The sequence below is a fragment of the Hyla sarda genome, chromosome 8 (assembly GCF_029499605.1).
Source record: "Hyla sarda isolate aHylSar1 chromosome 8, aHylSar1.hap1, whole genome shotgun sequence".
Classification (NCBI taxonomy): Eukaryota; Metazoa; Chordata; class Amphibia; order Anura; family Hylidae; genus Hyla; species Hyla sarda.
Genome location: NC_079196.1, coordinates 47,461,157 through 47,483,430, shown reverse-complemented (window position 1 = coordinate 47,483,430; position 22,274 = coordinate 47,461,157). Strand labels below are relative to the sequence as shown.

General features: G+C 39.0%; 1 protein-coding gene across 6 annotated transcripts in view; it reads left to right on the top strand.

Moving 5' to 3' along the window:
* LOC130284323 (sodium channel protein type 2 subunit alpha) overlaps positions 1-22,274 on the top strand; it is a 310,775-nt gene that overhangs the window by 203,078 nt on the left and 85,423 nt on the right. For all 6 annotated transcript variants that reach the window (XM_056534558.1, XM_056534559.1, XM_056534560.1 and 3 more), the window contains 4 exons: positions 2,092-2,448; positions 4,114-4,593; positions 15,512-15,647; positions 16,711-16,865. In XM_056534558.1, coding sequence (XP_056390533.1) covers positions 2,092-2,448; positions 4,114-4,593; positions 15,512-15,647; positions 16,711-16,865 — 1,128 coding nt within the window. The remainder of the gene's footprint in view (positions 1-2,091; positions 2,449-4,113; positions 4,594-15,511; positions 15,648-16,710; positions 16,866-22,274) is intronic.

Here is a 22,274-nt window from a genome sequence, read left to right as displayed (position 1 = left end):
TTACGAACCTAGTAGTCTTCCTCGTTCCCATTCCCTTCTGTCCCTTTGGAACCCTTTCCTGTCTCTTCTTCCTCCTTCTTTCTGTCCTCATCTTCTCTTCTTCCCATATGTTGCTTACACCAACCACATTGTTGTTGATTGCACCTACCCTGATCACATAGAAGCTCGGACCATGTACCTTGAGTTGACTAGTTGATGTTTGAATTGTCATGTCTTTAACTATTCACTTTAATGTATTCAACATCCTGTCTTGTTACTGAATACCTGACTTTATATAGTGATGGTACGCATCATATGTGTGTACCCTATCGACAACCGCGTTTCTTACGATGCCTGTTTATTGATGGTGTTTTTGTACTTTACTTGAACTTTGTACTTTTAATAAAACGTTAATATTAAAAAAAACTACTAAACCATTACATACTAAATAGCTTATATATTAAATACCTATTCTGTGTTTGTAAAAAAAAAAAAAAAAAAAGCAATACACTGGGTCATAGTGCAGGTGAACTGGAGTAGAAAAGGGTATAACGTACATATATTTGTGAAGTAGTTTAGAAGATATTGTCCCCTGTAGATTAAATGCAGAGCAGCTTTGCTGGGCAATGGAGGCTGCTCCTGCTTCCCTGCCTCCTCCTGTATGAAGCGCTCGGCCTGCCCATTATTTGTATATTTATTACATATACACTCACTATATACATGTACTCATCAGACATTATATATACACTCACTATATACATGTGCACATCACACATTATATATACACTCACTATATACATGTAATCATCACACATTATATATACATATACACTCACTATATATACACATGTACTCATCACACATTACATTACAAGCACCAATACACTTACATTTTCCCCACATTGAAGTCAGACTCAGGTCTATGTCCTCCTGGTGGCTGCAGACTTCCTCCCCATACTCTTCACCAGCAGACGGAGCCATGCAGTGCAGACGGGGCCAGCCGAGGGAGAGGGGGCTTGTTAAGGAAGCACAGCCAGGATCTCCTCTTAAGGCGGCAATACAGCTGTGTTGTGAGATCCTCGGCCAGCAGGAATTAGCTGTACCGAAGATCTTTTTGATACGGTTTGCTGCCTGTGTAGGGGGGGCCTTGGCCCCCTCTGGGCCCTCCTTAGTGATGCCTCTGAACAGCAGTAGTGAGACTCCGGTGGCAGTGGTGAGGATCCCCCTCCTGCAGGGAGCACAGCTGGGGCAGGGATAAGCTTGTGATGTCAGCAGTGTCCCTGCCCTGGCTTACTGTGCATGAGGCCCCGGTGAGTGCTGCACACACAGTATACATCCACACACACAATTATAATACCCCCGTCATCCTCCTTACCTGCGGCGGCCATGAAGGGAGATCACAATGAGGCCTGTTGCTGATCAGGTCCCGGGTCCCAGCAGCGTCAGAGGCACAGACTTCCTACTTCCTTGCTCCCCTTCCTGGCTCCCGGGGCCTGCTAACAGTAGCGGGAGGGGCCCCCTTGTTTCACTATCCACATGGGGCCCGGAGCAGGAGCTCCATAAGCTCCAATGATAATCCGGCCCTGTATTGATGGTTGACCTTCTGGAAGTCCCTCCTATCTGCAAACAGGATCTTTGGAGCTCAGCCAGAGTGACCAGTGGGTTCTTGGTCACCTCTCAAGGCCCCTCTCCCTGCATTACTTAGTTTGGTGGGTTGTCCAGCTCTAGGAAAGTTGATCAAGAGAAATAGGAGGCCCCCAAAGCTAAATTTCATTGTGTCATAGCAAAGGATCTGAATATTTCTGTCCATGTGAAATTTCAGTTTCTCATTACAAAAAATTAGCAGCTATTTCTAAAATTCTATTTTCACATTATCATTTTGGGGTATTGAGTGCAGAATCATTGGGAGGAGGTGGAAAATAAATATATTTTTTTATCTTATCACAAGTTTGCAACATAACACGTGAAAAAAGTGAAAGGGTCTGAAAACGTTTTGAATGCATTGTATGAATATGAATATAACAAAAGCATTTATAGATGTTTTGGCCATCTTTTCTCAAGAGATGATGGACTAATATGGTTAGTAATGTGTTAACTCTTTCATATTTATAGCTTCGTGTCTTCAAGTTGGCAAAATCATGGCCTACCCTGAACATGCTGATCAAGATCATCGGTAACTCAGTGGGAGCTTTGGGAAACCTGACCTTGGTGTTGGCCATCATCGTCTTCATCTTTGCCGTGGTCGGCATGCAGCTGTTTGGTAAAAGTTACAAGGAATGTGTCTGTAAGATCTCAGATGACTGTGAACTTCCCCGCTGGCACATGAACGACTTCTTCCACTCCTTCCTGATTGTGTTCCGAGTACTATGTGGAGAATGGATCGAGACCATGTGGGACTGTATGGAGGTGGCGGGACAATCTATGTGCCTCTTGGTGTTTATGTTAGTGATGGTCATTGGGAATCTTGTGGTAAGTACACTGTGTAACATTGAGTAACTAAAACTCAATCTAAGCTGCCTACTTTTATCTTTTAACTTTGAATAACTCTTCCTTTTTTTGAGGTCTTCAGTTCCTTTTTGTCCTTTTAACCATGGGTTACTTTCCCCCTTTCTTTAATCTCCCTTTTTGACATTGACCAGATCAGTGCTGAGTTTAAAGGGGTTATCCAGGAATAGAAAAACACAGGTAATTTCTTTCTAAAACCGCTCCCTGTCTGTCTTCAGATTTGGTGCAGTTTTACAACTTGGCTCCATTCACTTCAATGGAACTGAGCTGCAGAATCATACCCAACCTGGAGACAGACAGGGAGTGGTTTTGGAAAGAAATTGCCTGTGTTTTTCTATTCCTGGATAACCCCTTTAAACTCCTTTTGATAACCCCATCGATGGCCATATCTTTTGTAGATTAGAAACAAAAGAGAATGAAGCGGCAATACAAAAGGATTCAATCCAAGCTGTTTTTTTTTTTAATCCATCAGTACGTAATGCAGCGTTTTGATCCACAATCCCGACTTTTTTCAAGCATGCTTAAAAAAAGGTCCGGATTGTGGATCAAAACGCTGCATTATTTACTAATGGGTGAATAAAACACTGCTTGGATTAAATCCTTTAGGAGTGCCGCGTCATTCTCTTTTGTTTGTGGATACTGGGATGTTGAGTCTAGCCCCCTGGAGCTGTGCACCCGCTGAGACAGTGCCTTACCAATCTCCTTCTGTTCTTTTGTAGATTAGGATGCCCATCACCTAGAAGTTTTATATATTAACTATAATGGCTGTATGACAGCTATAGTTGGTCCAGAATAACGGAACCATTGAATATTAGTCATACAGTATTGAGCACTGTTGTTTATGTTTTTTGTGCAAACGTGTCCCTCAAAAACTTACCTCTTTTAAAGCTGACCATACACATTAGACTATTTGGCAAACAGCTATGTCTCCTGAACCCCTATACAGTTCTAAAATCTGCTCGGTTAAGTATGCATATATTCTGAATAGGAAGTAAGCCTCTGTCAGACACCTATGGCAGCAGCTTGTCCCACCGAAGCAAAAGGATCGGCATGTTGAGATGCAACTGCTTGGTCCTCCTCTCCATTGATATCTTCCATTGCTCTAGAGTTGGGAGGCCCCATACAAATTACATTGTGAGCTGTCCCACTGAAATTGATGGATTTTTACTCCATTAATCTCATGGGTATTCCCAGTTCTACTCCATTTCTGTGTCTAGTATATATCTGTTAGATGGGGGGGAAAAAATGTGTCATCCATACACTCGAATATTTCATAGGAGAAGGTTGAAAGCAAAGCATATGCTTATGTTAGTCAACCACCTGCCACTATTACATTAACTTAATGCACTTGAGATCAGACATGTGTTATTTGATGTTCCTTTATATGTCATATTCTTCCATATATTGTCTCATCCGGCCCTTTTGTATATAATTTTTTATAGAATGGAACTGGGTTATATTTAAAGATTGTAATATCTATTTTAAATGAAGCCTTCAATCAATAAGTACAGCAACCTTCAAGTGAATGACAAATGCATGCTAGGTACTTGACTGCATTACATGCTCTCGAGGGTTTGGTATAGTCTTTATATGAAATCTTAACCGCTCATGTTTTTATACACTGCTTAGGTTTTGAATTTGTTCCTGGCCTTGTTGCTGAGTTCATTTAGTTCCGACAACCTCACAGCTACAGACGATGACAATGAGATGAACAATCTCCAAATTGCTGTGGGAAGGATACAAAGGGGAATAGATTTTTTCAAAAAAACAGTCCGTGAATGCCTCCAAAAAGCCTTTGTTAAGAAACAGAAAGCTCTAGATGAAATAAAACCATTAGAAGAGCTTCACAACCGAAAGGAAAGTTGTCTATATAACCATAACGCAGTCGACATAAATAAAGACCTAGATTATCACAAAGGTGGGAATGGAACTACGAGTGGAATGGGCAGCAGTGTGGAAAAGTACATTATCGACGAGAGTGATTACATGTCATTCATACATAACCCCAGCCTCACGGTTACTGTCCCCATCGCTGTTGGGGAATCTGACTTTGAGAATCTCAATACAGAAGATTTCAGCAGTGAATCCGATCTTGAAGAAAGTAAAGAGGTAAGGAAATTATTTGTAGCCTATATGTTTAATTGAAAATGACAAGACCTTTTAATATATTGCAGGTTTTTTTTGTTTTCTTTAATTATTTTTGCTATATTCAGAACTTAAAATCAATGATGCAAAATAAATTAACAAGTATCTTTAAACATACATGAGTTTATTAGTAATTGTAATTCTTTCAGTAATTGTAATTCCGCCAGATAAATCATGGCTTTAAAATATTTTGTGTGTGTTTCTTTGTTTTTACTTTTATTGCATTTTCTTGATGGGCATTATTTGCACTGCTGGATTGTAAAAGGAAATCCAGGAAATCTTCATTCCTTCAGGTTGGATCATAAGAGGTCCTGCTGGATGTAAATGCTGGACATTCCATACTGGTCTCTTGTACCAGGCTTTTTTAGTTCATGTTCAGTTTTGCCAGTGCTTTTTAGTTCATTTATATTTCGTGCCACATTTTGTGCTAAAGTTTCTTTAGTTTTTATGTATATTGTGCCAGGCATTTTTTTGTGTACTGGTATGTTGTTCAGCGCTTTTTTCGTTTATGGGTATGTTGTGTCTGGCTCTTAGTTTATAAGTATATTGTTACCAGACTTTTTTAGTTTATGGGCATGTTGTGCCAGGATTTTTAAAACATTTTTGTGCCAGGGTTTTTTAGTTGATGAATATGTTGTACCAGTCTTTTTAGTTTATGGCTTTTTTTGTGCCAGGGTTTTTTAGTATATGGACATGCTGTGGCAGGGTTTTTTTTTTAGTTTATGGTTATGTTTTGCTAGCCTTTTTTAGTATATGACTTTTGTGCCAGGGTTTTTTAGTTTATGGGTATGTTGTGACAGACTTTTTTAGTTAATAGGTTCATTGTCCCAGGGATTTTTAGTTTATGGATATGTTGTGCAAGGGATTTTTAGTTAATGGGTATGTTGTGTCAGCCTTTTTTAATTTATGGGTAGGCTGTGCCAGTGTTTTTTAGTTTATTGGTATGTCTTGCCAGATTTTTTAGTTTATGGCCTCTTTGTGCCAGGGTTTTTTAGTTAATGGGTATGTTGTTCCAGGGTTTTTTAGTTTATGGGTATGTTGTGCCAGGGTTTTTAGTTAATGGTTATGTTGAGCTAGACTTTTTTAGTTAAAGCCCTAGCCCTGAAAAAGCAAATATTTAAAAGGCCATGAAAATGTGGTCTATTAACTACTTTACCTGGATCTACACATTAAAGTTTTACTCTAGGAAGCTTATATTTCTCTGCAAATGTTAACCCCATCTTCCATAGCTACATCCAGGAACATTTTGTTGTATTTGTGTTTCTTTTGTTTTTGACCTTCAGGAGCAAAAATATTTCATGCTTTCAGAAATTCTAAAATGTCATAAAATGTATTTTTAGGAATATGTTTTTCATTATGTTCATGTAATTAGTTCTTGTTGACAAATAGCAAAAAGTTTGAATGAGTGCTAAAATACTTGTATTATGTCAAAATAATCAGAGCTTTTTGTAGAGACCGGTATTCTATTTCAGTTGCAGTAGGAAAGCTTTAAAATGGAGCCGATATAAATATATTAGAGGGTTGCAGTATCAGAAAAGTCTGTGTGTAATATTATTATAAGTAACCTTCCCTTTAGAAACCATTCCAATATCCCTCCAGGAATATGTAGAATTAATCAAATTATTCTTTGCTTTCCTGCAGGCACCATAATATAGACACCACTTATATTGAGATCTTACATTTCTTCAAAATTGTTACCTAGCAACAATGACAATTGTATTTGTAAATACATGACCATACTAAAGATATTTTCTGGCATCGATTTTTTTTTTTTTTTTTTTTCGATAAAAAATAAAAATAAGCATTCCAAAAAGACAAAGCACTCGCCAATAGAATACTATTACACTTTTTTTTCTGTGATTTTACACTGTCCAATGTGATGTTATGTCTATTGGTTCCACCACCACACAACTTATTAATAGCAAAAAAATAATAATAATTATAAAAAACAGAAACTAGTAAGTGTATTGATTTCATTTTAGGAGCAGATTCATAAAAAAAAAAAAAAAAGGAAAAATATTTTTAATATTTTCTTTATTGGACTTTAATATTGCGATGAGATGCAGTACCCCCAATAATCAAATATTGATGGCCTATCTTAAGAATAGGTCATGAATATTTAAGGTGTGAGAACTATATTTAAAGGAGTTTTCCATTTTGGACAGTTCCCACTTAATAAAATCCTTTAAAATAAACTGATTAAGGTCCCTTTGTTGGAATCCCAAGGAATCAACTGTATCTGTAATAAACAAAGTGGTATAAAATGCTCAATTTTCCTGCAGCACCACCACAGGTGAACTAAAGTATTACACTATGTCCATTCATATCATTGGGCTGTCTGTGTAATGCCAGGGAGGACAGGTCCTCCAGAGCAAAGGATCCTTTTTGTAACTGTTCCCAATTCTCTCGCTAAGAGATGAGGATCTTGAATAGAGAAGAACACTGGCTAAGAAATGAGGATCCTCAATAGAGAACTCTGGCCATGAGATGATGGTCATAAATAGAGGCCCCTCCTCTACGTTAGAATTCCCTAATAGAATAGAACTGGGTTTTCTAGACTGAAAAACCCCTTTAAGTTTGTGTGCTTGTTGCTGAACATGGATATAATGGTTCAAAATGAACAATGTTGTGGTTATTATACATTGATGAATCATTAATGGACGTTTGATCTTCTTTAATCTCTTAAGCTTATTTTTGATTCAGCCAATTAATTTTTCTGTTTTGGATGTGATGATTTTTTTTATCTTGTCTGAAAAAAGAAAAATTATTTAAAGTATTCCTTTCTTTGTATTTGGAAACAATTTTGATTTCGTACAACTATGAAAACATGTTGTTTTTGAAGACTGATACAGAGAGGCAAAGAGTAAAAAAAAAAAAAAAAAAACTTACCACACTCACAAATTGTGACCAAGGAAAGAAATAAGACCTCATACTAAAATAAATAGCAACTCATATAAATAGCAAACGAATAGGCAACAGCACTCCCATAAGATGTAAATAAGCGGTCTTTATTCACATAGACATGGTGGCGAAGTTTCGGCTAGCTCACCCAGCCATTATCGAGCCATGGCTCGATAATGGCTGGGTGAGCTAGCCGAAACGTCGCCACCATGTCTATGTGAATAAAGACCGCTTATTTACATCTTATGGGAGTGCTGTCGCCTATTCATTTGCTGTCTATGAAGATCTGTGACCTGGATCTGTTGTGACTGTGTGCACCCCATCATTTTTGTAAAGAAACTACAGGAGTGCTGCTCTCTTTGGATTAACTCATATAAATAGATTTACAATACTGTCTCCTGAAACTAACAAAGAAAGTACAAAGATTAAATAGAGCAGTCAGGGGCTACAAAAATCCTTGTGAATCAAATCAAAAAGGAAAATCAAAAATACCTATGGCCCCTGAAGTTCTAGTGGTTCTCAATAGATTACTCGAAGAATGACAAGACTGGTCAAATTCCAACTGAAATTTTGCCTCAATTTTTTCTCAATTGAAGACAGAGAAAATAGTAAAGGCTTATGAAATCCTATATATGGCCTGTACAGTGGCCCATGGAGTCTTCTCAGTATTGTATTATGGACCATAAATACATCGTTACTTAGTACAGTTGAAAAAAAGACACATGTCCATCAAGTTCAACCAAGGAGGTGAAGGAAAGGGGTACGTTGGATGAAGTGTGGTGCTTCCATACTCTATAAAACACCTTTTTCTCCCCAAAATACATAATTCTTAGTAAAACAATAGTCCAATATGACAGAGCATGCCTCATTTGAATTTAAGGAACACAATTAAGGAACACCTAATGGACCCACATATTCTTTTGTAAATAAGGAAAGATAAATATTTTCAAGACACAAAGGTTTTACAGGAGAGAATTTTAAAAAGTAACCATTCGGTTTGAAAATATAACTACCGGTACTAATAAAAAAAAACTACTATAAAACTACAACACTAGCTTCAAATAATTTTTTTAAATTATTTTGAATGATTAATAGAATTGAATGATTTTAAGCAAGCATTTCTGCACACTTAATATTAAACAAAAATCTAACTACATCAGAATTCAGTACATTTAGTATAGGTTAAGTCAAGTACAAATTAATTCTGATTCCAATACAAAACTAGTTTGTATTTGTATGTGGTTTTTCTGTTCTAAATTAAATAATCCTTATTTTTACTATCCAAACCAGTTTCCATACTCCAGATTATTATGTGTGTGTGTGTATATATATATATATATATATATCCACACACACAATATATTTAATCTACATTATTAATATCTTGGTGGCTCTCTAGTTAGCATTGGGTCCAAGGATCAAATTCAACCACGGACAACATCTCCATGGAGCACATGTTTTCCCCTGCGTTGCTTCCCTCTTACACCCCAAAGAACATGCTGATAAGTAAAAATTGTCCCCAGAAGTTTGAGATTGTGAGCCCCATTGGGGACAGGACAATTTCTGCACAGTGCCATGGATTACATTGGCACTATATATGCAACAGTAAATGAATGTTTCCTATATACTTGTTGGAGTGTGATTCAACTGGTTCTCCCTCCCTGCAAACTGGTTGTTCTCCCTCCCTGCAAACTGGTTGTTAAAAAGGGGAGAAGTGGATGCCGGATTCTATACCTTACAAAAAGAGAGGATACAATGTTTCCTACTACCACTCCCACTGGAGGAGGAGACACCATTGTGATGTCACTACACTGTTTCCTCCTTACAGTTCCTCCCGTGGCCACCGGGTTACCGGTTGTTAAAATTTTTTAAAGGGGTACTTCGGTGAAAAACTATTTTTTTTTAAATCAACTGGTGTGAGAACATTAATCAGATTTGTAAATTACTTCTATTTAAAAATCTTAATCCTTCCAGTACTTATCAGCTGCTGTATGCTCTACATGAAGTTTTTTTCTTTTAGAATTTCTTTTCTGTCTGACCACAGTGCTCTCTTCTGATATATCTGTCTGTCTCAGGAACTGTCAAGAGCAGGAGCAAATCCCCATAGCAAACCTATCCTGATCTGGACAGTTTCTGAGACAGACAGAGATGTCAGAAGAGAGCACTGTGATCAGACAGAAAATAAATTAAAAAAGAAAAGAACTTCCTGTGGAGCATACAGCAGCTGATAAGTACTGGATGTTTTTTTAAATAGAAGTAATTTACAAATCTGTTTAACGTTCTGGCATCAGTTGATTTAAAAAAAAAAAAGTTTGCACCAGAGTACCCCTTTAATTCCACCCCTGTTTGTGTTGGTTATTACTCCATATTATGCCTGCTCAGTTATAAATTAGATGCAAAAATCACAAATCTGAGTGAATAAAAATTACATACGTTAAGAGATTAGTCAATATATCAAAAGTAAAACAATCGTTTATACAGGTTAGGGGTATTGTTAATTTTATCTTTTTTTTTTTTTTTTGTGCTTGCCCTTTTTTTTTTGTACTTCTCACAGGAGTAAAATCAAGCAGAAGCTACCGATAATTCAACTCTGGTGTTTTAAAACAAGGCAGCGCAACTTGTCACCACGTTTCCTAAGGTTAAATGAAACAATATCTAATTCCAGTTAATTTTGATTGGCTTGCATGCAAATCAGCTATGTCCCTTGCCTGTCCATTGCAATCCAATACGAAACATGCACAGCTATTAGGCTTAGGCAGAGTCATGTGACTCACTTCACAGCATGGTCTGCCAAGACTGGCCGATACAGATGTTGTACTAAAACTATAAATGTATGATTTCATTTTATATTTTATTTTAACTTCCTCAGCATTTTTAATGCATGCCCTAAACCTATACCGCTTAAAAATCACAAATGTAAAGTAAAAATGGAGCATGCATCATTTTGAATGTTAAGAAGGCTAAAAGAACCATGATTTTGTGATGTTTCTTTATTTGCACAATGATACTGATTTTATTTAAAGAAATATGTCATGTTGCATCTAAACAGGTTAAGAAATGTTAAAAATAAGGTATAAGGCAGTAAACATGTTCATAAACTTAACATGTGATTTGCAAAAATATAATTCCAGTGGGCTGGTATAGAACCCCAGAGAGAGTGTATCCAGTTTTGCTGTATCCTGTGTTTTATTGAGTGGAGAGAACCTATGAATTGGACAAGTATTTGTAAACAACTACTAACTACGTAGACTGCAGGGACTGAATTTCAACAGTTTATTAGGCAATATGGACATGGGGTTTTCAGGTCATCAGGATAGGTCATTGATATCAGATCGCTGGGGAACTGACACTTAGAAGACCACCGGCCAGCTGTTGATGAGACACCAGCATACAAAGAGTGACAGAGCCAGAAGCAGATAGCTCCATTCTCTGTGTAGTGGCCAAGCTGGGTTATTGCAGCTCAGCTCTTATAGAAGTAAATGGGATTTTATCTGCAGCAACCCAGCATGGCCACTGCACACTGTATAATAGTGCTGTCTGCCCTTGGATTTGTTTTCTGTGGCTCTTGCAAACAGCTGGGATCCCTGGTGTTTGCCCCTACTGATCTTAAACTGATGGTCTATCCTGGCTACTGATGGCCTATCTTGGCAGAAAAACCCCTTTAAGCCTCAGACCTCATTAAGATGCTGTTGTATCTTCCACTAAACCAATCATTACAATAGGCACCTATGGTTTTGTAGGTTGGTGGGTGGAGGTAAACCAAAATTGTTCTGGGTGTTACACCCTGAATATATACAGCTAAAAAAGGATATCATTCTTTGATTGAGGCTTAATGTTTCTGGAAATCCATTTTAAATCATCAGGTTTTGGGGCTAAGTAAAATGTACTTCAGGGATGGGGTTTGCAGAAAAAATAAACAATATACCATACTCTCCTCCTCCGGTCCCCCCACAACTGCTGCGCTGATGCTCACAAGGCCCTTTTGGACTCCGCTTCTTCCAGGTTGTGTGCCATTCTGTCCTCACAGGAACTGCCCGCTCATCCAATCAGTGACTGAGGTGGTACACTGCTATGGCCACTCATTGACTGAGTGGGCAGGTCCTGGTGGGTTAGAATGGCACACAGCTGGAAGAAGCGGAGACAAGAGGCAAACCAGGAGCATCAGAGGCAGCTGTGGGGACAGCAAGAGGTGAGTATAGTATGGTGTCTATATATATTTAACCCTCAGCTAGGAGAATTTTTTTAGTCTGGACAAACCCTTCATTGAGGATGTTTTGTTTATTTTTAAATATTATTCTTTGTGGATCTTATATTCTATTGGAAAGGCAGTATATTAAAGTTGTTTACCCCTCTGTATATCTCTTACTTCTTTAATGGGGCCAAAATAATATTCCCAAGTCTCCCACCAATTAGGTACCAAGGAAATAATGTAATCATGAAGGCAAAATGCACTGATCTTTTCCTTTGTGATATCAGTGTTTCTTCTGTTTATGTCAATGTGAATATGGCTGAGCTTTAATATACTGGGTTCTCAAACATATGTATAAAAGCAGACTGACCACTCATACAGTATGTGTTTTGTTTGTTAAGTAGGTATTTAGTTAGTCATGTAGAGAAGCTAAGGGAAGAACTTAAAGTGTACCTCTCATGCACTTGTTAAATTTTATAATCCTCCCAGTTCACTTCCCATATCATGATAAACCACCCCTGCCTTTATTTTTATAAATTTTTAATTTTCTACCTAGACATTGCTCTGTATTTTCTGGTCAGTCTCAGTCAGATTTACAGACTGGAAAGGGGCGTTACCCAGCAGGAGTGACATCATCTGAAGCCATACAGGAGAGAACTTTCTCCCTCACTCTGCTACACACAGCCCAGAGCAGTTCAGTGTGTGAGATGAGCTATGATTGGCTAAGGCTGCCCCCCCCCCCCCCCCCCCAGCACTCCAGACTACATTTCCTGATTTTGGACTTCTGCCAGGCCAGCAGGAGTTTAAAGTTTTTTCAAGAGATAGGGGGAAATGTGCTCTAGACAAGTAGGGAGACACCTAGTGGCAGCTTTATTAAACACAAATAAAACATAGAAAACATCATTTTTTTTAAACAAAGTATATTAGAAAGATTTTTGATTTACATTGACAAGTGCAATAGCAAAACATTTTGAATGCGAGTGCCCATTTAAGTTCTGTTCACATTAACAGCTTATTGTTGGAAGGGTATGTAGGGAGGACCTTTTGATGTAAATGGAAGGCTGCAATTTTTAGGTGTTTCTAAGGATGTCTAAACCTGAGGAAAAAGATAAATCCTTCAAAATGTATTGTTCTATTTAAATTTTATTTCCACAATTAAATAAGGGGCCCCACTGTGATGCATTGTCTGTGGAGTGATATATGCATCACATGATATGCAACAGAACATTCCAGAGCTAGTCAAAAAGCCCATATTGTACAAACCCCCAGAGGCAGAATTATCCATCTTGCCGGGGTTACTGAGTGGCTGTTTGTATGTCCGATACTACAAAAATGATATACCGATATATATACCAACAAGATAAAGACCATAGGGACACTCTTTTAGCTTCCACTGGTTTAAGATATCCCCAGGGAACTATTCCCACTTATATGCCAAAATAACACTTAGAATATGATGTGAGCAGAGGCTTAATTGTTCAAATTACATTTTGTTTGGATCATTGTGCCGATCTTTAATCTACTATAGTAATTTTACTATATTAGCTAATGTATCCACATATGGTGATAGGTGTCTGATCTTGGGGGTCAAACTGCTGGGATCTCCACCAATCATAAGAACAAGGATAATCTGTCCTCCCATTGAATGGAGTGTGTGCTTTTACTCTATTTAAAGTCTATTAGGCTGTTAAATATAGCCAAGCATTGTACTTGGCTACTCTTTGACAGTCCCATCGATGTTGGCTAGAACGGCATCACACATGCTTGACTACCACTCCATTCGAACATGGGGACCTATGACCCCTGTTCTCATGGTCAGTCAGGTTCTCAGTGGTAGGACCCCCTCTGATCAGACACTTATACAATGGATAGGTAATATCATAGGTAAGTCTACTTAATGAAAGTTATAGGTAAGTTCACAATATCTGACCTGATCTGATTGACTTCTAAAGGCATCAACTCAACTACACGTGTTTCAGTGAGTTAGTTTATGGCACATCCACAGGAGTAGATATAGAGCAAGTAAAAGGAAAACTACTGACCACTGCTTTATCTTAGTCATTGGTTTTTTAATGATGAACAATCAACACTTTATTGTATTTCACTGTAGAGTAAATGAGTCCTAATGTATTAAGCTACAGTGTGAATAAGCACCTGACCTGTAGGAATCTTCTGGAATATATTCTTTTATGACAGTTTTTTTCTTTCAATCCCTTGTCTTTTATAACTTTTGCGATGGCTACAGCATTCTGGCAGAGTGTGTTATTCTGTAGAAATGATGGAAGCATTACTATTGCGAAACTTACCTTAAGGTTATTATCAATGAAGTTGTATAGCACATACTTTCTGTACAAGCTACTGCATATAGACATCAGTTAAGAATTTGGGAACTGTGTGATTATCATAGATCATTATAATTATTCCCTTTATCTCACTGTTTGTATACAAACCAGCAGGACATTTTTTTCTCAATACCACCTCAGGGGAGCTAACATTCAGACGCATGAAACCCACTTTTACCATCTAGTGATAATTATTTCATGCAAAAATTGCCATGGGATGACCACATCAAGGTTAACACCTTGCCTTAGTGCCCAAATGGCCAGTCTAATCCATCCCTAGATTTAGCACCCTACTTCCCAAATTTGCCTAATGTATGAGTATCCTTAAATATATGTCTACTTTACATCATGCTCATAACTCAAGTATCAAGGAGGCTGTCTCAAGTCACTGCATGCTGTTTGCTATTTGATTCTTATAATTTCCCGCATTTAGTGCAGGAACCCATAGAAAATCAATAATATTTTGTACATTTTCAGCAATATATGCAGGTATCCATTTTCTGACTGGGTTTTACTGGATACATTGGTTATCATATAATGGAGATCCATGTTATCGGGCTAATCTTTTCCTGTTTTAAAATATGTATGCTTCCATCATTCTCTATATACATTTGCTACCTATCAGCGCCGCCATTAATGATGTTATACATTACACAGTAATAACATTACACCAGATAAGAGAATGCGGACTGTGTATGCTAACAGATAAACTACTGTGATATAGAACGGTACTCATACTTGTCTCAGAACAACCAATTTCACTGGCAAATTGAAAATAACTCCAATTGAAAAATCTCACCATCCCAAAGTGCACAACATGCAATGCATATACTTCCTGCTGCCCAAACTTCTAACCTGCTTTTGCAGTAATATCAATAAGTATGACTATCGGGTTGACAAGTAGTTTGAAAATGCACAGTGACCGTGGGTGCATTGAAAGAGATGGATGCAATTGCTTGAAATATTATAGTGTTTCCTTTATGGTAACTGATAATGTATTTATGTATTTTTGTATGTATTGCATAGCACAGTTTATTTAACTTTGAGGATGATACCTTTGTTTTATTGTCTAAATGGAAATATGTTAGGTACTTGGTACATATATAACTTGTCTTTCATTTTGTAAAAGTTGTGTATAATAAAGCATAGTATAAAATATTATATAAAGCATAATAAATAGTTGTAACTGATACAAAAGCTATAAAATAATATATACCCAAGGTAACTGAAACTTAACGTAAGTATGAACTATAACTAAAAGGTAAGGTCTAACCAATCATTTCATTTTCCCGAGCCTTGTTAATACAGGTCTAGCTAATAAATGGTTAAAACATATTAAAGTAACAATATAATAAAATAGCTATCAATAAGGGAGTAGAACGGACGTGTTACTGGTAAGCAGTTTGTTAACTTGTCTCTTTTTTTCTTTGCTGTGGGAATTTATCTGTAGAAGCTGAACCTAACCAGTTCATCTGAAGGGAGCACCGTGGATATCAGACCTCCTGGGGTAGTTGTGGAAGGAGAAGGAGAGCTGGTGGAGTTAGAACCAGAGGAGGCTCTGGAGCCAGATGCCTGCTTTACAGACGGTGAGTGGGAGAACATTGCTCATTAAAGGCTGTGTGTACAGAGTCTTACTTGGCAGTAGGCCTACACAGCCAGATTATATAATGAGATGAACTTCTAAGTTTCCCGGTAAATCAGAAAAGCACACATGTTGTGTGGAGTGAAAGAACAAATTATTGGCCTTCAGAACTCAGGGGAAATACCTCTTATGTTTGGTCGGGTATAATGTTTAAATAGAGATAACTTATAAAAAGATAGAAGAAAATTTTGTAGAGCACTGCTGTTGTGTTATCCTAATGAACTTGGAATACAGGTTTTTGTCAGGGAAGTAGGGAGCAGTGCAGACCTGAGCTTGAACCAAATCATCTGCCCCAAACAATGACTTCAACTGGGCGACGGTCCCTACACTCACTATGTGTACGCGGTGTCAGGGTGGTGAGACAGGCCAGGTCAGCAATTCACAGACACGTCAGCCACCAAATCAGAGAGGAAAAAACAGGGACATAACAGAGGCCCAGAACCAGGAAGCCAACACAATACAAAATCAGAACCATACTCAGAACACAACAGGCAAGGTTCAAGCCAAAAGAGTACGTCAAGTCCAAATCAGCAGGCAGAACATTAAGTCAGGTAACAAGGCAATGTTCATGATCTAAGAAAAGCTGTGTAGTACAAAGTAATGCAAGAATGCAATCTAAGAATGGCAAGTTTAATACAGTTTCATTCCTAATGACAATGGATACCTTCCAATGCACTTTTGTATTCTTGCTTTCTTCGAAAACATTTTCTCCATAACTGTGTATTAAAAATGATGTTTAGTTTCTTATAATGAAGCTTTTGGATTCTAGTATTAATTGTTATTGAAAATACATATTTTAATACTTTACTTACAATTCCCAGCATGCCTGGAGAGCCAAAGGCTCTCCGGATATTTTGAGAGTTGTAGTTTTGCAACAGCTGGAGGCACACTGATTGGGAAACTTTGCCCAATAGCATCTATAAAAATAGATTTCCTAAACCAGAAAGCCAATTCCATTGTCCATTACATATCTTATTGTCTGTGCTTACTATGTTATTTTATTTTAGGATGTGTAAAGAGATTCCCAATTTGTCATGTGAATATTGATGAAAAAAATGGCAAGTTATGGTGGACATTTAGGAAAACCTGTTACACGATTGTGGAACACAACTGGTTTGAAACCTTCATCATCTTCATGATCCTTCTCAGCAGTGGAGCTCTGGTAAGTCAAATTTGACATGAAGTTTCCTAAACATTTGACCAACCAGGAAATTTACCAGTGCATAAGAAAAGATCCATAACAAAATGGCTATCCTGTCCCATCCTGATCTTATTAACAAGTGGAGCGACCATGTGAGAAGGACAGTTTCTTATGGCCTTCCTTCTCGGGGCATGACAAGACACATCTGAGGTCAATGAGGAGGGAATTCTTGAAGTGCTCCATCTTCTATATAAAGTGATGTTCCCGCATTTATATGTTACAAGATCCAAAAGAGGGAGTGTTTATACAGAAGGCAGACATGCCGCCATTCCATAGAGGCAGTTTGGTTGTAATAATACAGAGGAAGCAGGACAGGATATCCAGCCTACCTCATGCATACAAGTTTCAATATAAGTATGCATGTGATCTTTAAATAGACACTCTTGTTTGCAATAAATGTAATCCTTCATCTGATTTATTTGTTACGGAGTACTCCACCCCTAGACATCTAGGGGATAAGATGTCTGATTGCGGGGGTCCCGCCACTGGGGACCCCCGCAATCTCCCTGTTGCACCCGGCATTCGTTTAGAGCGTTGGGTGCAGCGCTGGAGGCTCGTGACATGATGGCCATGCCCCCTCAATGCAAGTCTATGGGAGGGGGCGTGATGGACATCACGCCCCCTCCAATAGACTTGCATTGAGGGGGCATGGCCGTGATGTCACGAGCGTGGCGTGGCCGTGATGTCACGAGCCTCCGCCCCACATCACCAGTCATCGCTCCGTCCACCAGATGTCTGGGGTGCCACAACCAAGATCTACAGGGGATAAGATGTCTAGGGGCGGAGTACCCCTTTAACCACCCGGAGGATCCCCGGCATAATAGTGTGGTGAAAGCAAGTCCGCAAATAACCAGGGTTATACTGGGCATTGTAATTGTCCATGGTCCTATTCTCATGAGGGAGGTCAGAAGCTTTTGTTGTCAAAATTGCCACAGCTTTATTTAAATCACAAGGCAGGTGAGGTGTTAAGCCATTGGGATTTACAAATATTATGAGATCCCCATCTGTCTGACATGCAGTACCCAACCAGACAGCAATAAATGGGGAAGCATGCTGTGGCTTTCCATCCTAGCAGAGTCAGTACACTTTAAGGGCACCAATGACTTACTGAAGATCAGCCATGTCCACTCTTTTTGCAGCATTGCCAGTGTGTGAGGCACCAGGAACCTGACAGGTTCCCTTTAAATCAATACAGTGAACGTAAACCTTAAAACTACACTGCTCAAAAAAATAAAGGGAACACTAAGATCACACATCCTTGATCTGAATGAATTAACTAATCGTATGAAATACTTTCGTCTTTACATCAAACAAAAATTATCAATGGAAATTGGAAATTTTCCTATCTTAGGTGACGGAAAATTTGGATTTTATTAAAAACAAGACGCGAGTATTATGCTTTTAAACTTCTTTACTGAACTTCAGCAGCAAATATAAACTGTATGTATTAACAAGAAAAAATAATTTTTTGAGGCATATAAAGAGTATATGGCTGAACAATCTAGGGTGCAACCTAGTATCATGTCCTGTATCATTGGCCAATCAGACAGCAAGGCAGGTGATAAAGGTGACCGATTCCCAGGTATCTCCCTTCTCCTTTGCAACGTTACATCAAACAGGAAATAGTAACCGGAATATCAACAAGTGAAGAGGATGTAGGATGAATAAAAGACGAAGAAATACGGGATCCATGAAGTCTTGTCCACATTGATGTTCAATGATGGTTGGAAATCACTGAGGAGCTGTTTGAGAAATAAGCAAAAAACAACAAGTTATAGGGATGGGAATTGGGAGGGATAATACTCGCGTCTTGTTTTTAATAAAATCCAAATTTTCCGTCACCTAAGATAGGAAAATTTCCAATTTTATGGCAAAACAAGACGCTTCGTATTATGCTTAGTTTAAAGCTTAATCGTAATAAACATAATATATATTGAAACAACCAATTCTGAGTAACATTAGCAATTATTACAATAGTAACATAGAAACATGGGATTCGGGTCTGAAGTAAAAGGTTTTGAAAGTAGAGTCGGAAGACCAATCAGCCGCTTTTAATAGATCTGAAAGGGAAGCGCCAGATTGGAAAAGTTTGGTTGAGACTGCACTTCTGGCAGAATGGGCCGTAAATTTGGATACATCGATACCGGCTAAATGCATGGTTTGTTTAACCCATCTAGCTAGAGTGGGAGAGGATACAGGAGCGTGAGGTTTGCAGAAGGAAATCAGCAATTGGGAAGATGATGGAGACCGAAGAGATTCAGTTCTGGATTCATAGGAACGAAGACAGCGAACTACACAAAGTTTCTCCTGATGAGGAAAAGAAGGGTAAAAAACGGAGTGGAGATTTGTTTTTGTACGACGAAATATGGAAAAAACAACACCTTGAGGTGTAAACTGTCTGCGAGAAATGTCTAGTGATCTTACATCAGAGACTCTTTTGATCGAAACAATACACAAGAGAGTGGTAAGTTTGAATGATAGGAATTTTAATGATAACGAATCATTATCTTCCCAAGAAATGAACATGTCAAGAATAATATTTATATTCCACGTAGAAGTATATTTCGGTGCAGGAGGTCTACGAAAGCGAATGCCTTTAAGGAGTTGACAAACTAAAGGGTGTCTACCCACTGGAGTCTATCGGAAGGTGCTTAGAAGAAATTGCCGAACGATAGAGGTTAATCGTCCTATAAGCTTTGCCAGCATCAAAAGAGGCTGCTAAGAAATTCAAGATGTGAGATATAGATGTTCGAAAGGGATCCAGATGTCGTTGATCGCACCAATGAGACCATATTCCCCAGGCTGATCGGTAAGCTGATTTGGTACCCGGGGCCCATGCATCTGAAAGGATGTCCTGAGTCGATTTTGAAAATTGGAGGTTAGATCTTGGTGACCCGAAATCATCCAGGCCACCAGAAGTAGTTGGCCTGACGTTATCAGAGGATGACAATTCCCCTGAGGGTCCAGTAGAAGATCGTGAGTGGATGGAAGGAGACGAGGAAAGTCTATGAGAAGATGTAGGATTTGGGGAAACCACGATTGAGTCGGCCAAAGAGGAGTGATAAGAACTAGAGTAGATTTCTGAACCGTGGTTTGGAATAAGACTCGAGGGATGAGGTTGAATGGAGGAAACGCGTATAGGGTTTTTTGAGGCCAAAATTGCAGGAAAGCGTCCACACCCAGAGCTTCTGGGTCCGGACGCCAACTGAAAAATAGAGGCAATTGAGTGTTCAAACGGGAGGCAAAAAGGTCCATGTGAAGAGGACCCCATAGAGAATTGAGTTCCTGAAAGATTGGAAGAAGTAACTTCCAATCGCTGGAATCCGTAAGGTAGCGAGAGTACCAATCCGCTACTGAGTTGGAAATCCCGGGTAGATATTCCGCTTTTAGGGTTATCTGTCTGTCTAGACAAAAATGCCAAAAGTCTTTGACAAAGTTCGCAAGAGTCTTGGATGCTGTACCTCCCAAGTGGTTGATGTACTGGACAGCGGAAATGTTGTCCATGCGAAGGAGAATACAACAATGGGAGGAATTTTTTCCAAATCTTTTTAATGCAAAAAATCCTGCCATAAGTTCCAGACAATTTATGTGTAGTTGGGCTTCTGATGGGGACCATTTCCCTTCAGTGGAAAGAGAACCGCAGTGAGCTCCCCATCCGGAAAGGCTCGCATCCGATTCTATAATGATGTCTGGATTCGGATGGAAGATTGCCTTGCCATTCCAGGTCTCTATGTGAGCGAGCCACCAAAGAAGTTCTTCTTTGGCATCTGAAGATAGGGGAATCTCGTCTGAGTAACCGAGACCTTCTCTCAAATGACGAATCTTTAGGCGTTGGAGAGCCCTGTAATGAAGAGGGGCTGGAAATATAGCCTGGATCGAGGCTGATAAAAGACCCACTATTCGAGCTATCGTCCTTAAAGATATTATGTCTTTGCGGAGAATTTGCCGGATTTCCTTCCGGATAGTCTTCAATCTCCTTGGGGGAAGGCTCAGAGTGGTCAACTGTGTTGATCATGAAGCCTAAAAATTCTAGATTTTGAGAGGGGGTTAAGATTGATTTCTTGTGATTTATAAGAAAACCCAGATGAGTCAGAAGAGTTAGAGTCCAACTCATGTGGAGCAAAAGTAACTCTTTTGATTGGGCCATAAGGAGAATATCGTCGAGATAGATGATAAGACGAACCCCTCGACTTCTGAGAGAAGCCACTACTGGTTTCAGTAGTTTTGTAAAACACCACGGGGCTGATGATAGACCGAAAGGGAGGCAAGTGAATTGCCATCTCTTGTCTTCCCACAGGAATTGAAGGAAGATTTGAGAAGAAGGATGAATTGGGACTGTCAGATAAGCATCCTTCAAATCTATTTTTATTAGCCAGTCGTGTTTCATTAGAATGTCCCTTAGTAAGTGTATGCCCTCCATCTTGAAGTGGCGATAGATCACTAAGTTGTTCAAAAGTTTCAGATTGATCACTGGTCTGTGACCACCGTCTTTCTTTTTCACCAGAAATAAGTTGCTGATGAAACCTGGTGAGTGGGACTGAGCTGGGATAATTGCTCGTTTGGCAATCAAATCTCTGATTTCTTGGTCTATAAGAGTCCTGTCTGCTTGAGAGAATTGAATTGGATGGGGTAGGTAAGTTTGGACAGGACAAACTCTATTTGATAACCTTTGATTGTATTTAGAATCCAAGAGTCGGATGTAATTGTATGCCAGTTGTGGAAAAAATACAGGAGTCTTCCCCCTAGGGGAATATCTTGGGAAGAAAATTGTGATAGGCTTACCTGTGGGAGGTCTTGAGCGAGGGTATCCTCTTTGACCTCTAGCCCGCCATGGTCTGCCCCTGTAGGGAAAAAAGGGAGGGGGGGCGGAGGAGGACCCTGAAAATTGAGAGGATGGTTGAGGATAGGAGCCTCTGGTATATTTATGTTGGGAGGATCGGCCGGAAAAACGGCCCCGTCCTTTTCCGGCCTTTCCAAAAACACGTTGGGAGAAAACTTTTTTCATAGATACTTGGGCCTTATTCAGTGAGGAGAAAAGGCCGACGTATTTATTTAATTCCTTAATAAAATCTTCCCCAAATAGCATGCCTTTGGTGGGGTTGGGAGGTTCCACCGTGGCCAAGTTAGTCAGCTGGGGGTCAATTTTTAAAAGAATGGAACGTTTTCGTTCATTAGAAAGGGAATTGTTTGCGTTCCCGAAAAAATATATGGCCCTTTGGGCCCACCCTTTGAGGGTTTCCGTATCTACCGGAGTATTGGAGATGGAAGCTACCTCAGCTAGGTCCAATATTTTAGTTAGTGGACCCATAAGATCCATCAGTTTGTCTTGACAAGACTGGAAGCTTCTATCTATCCCTTTTTTGGGATTTT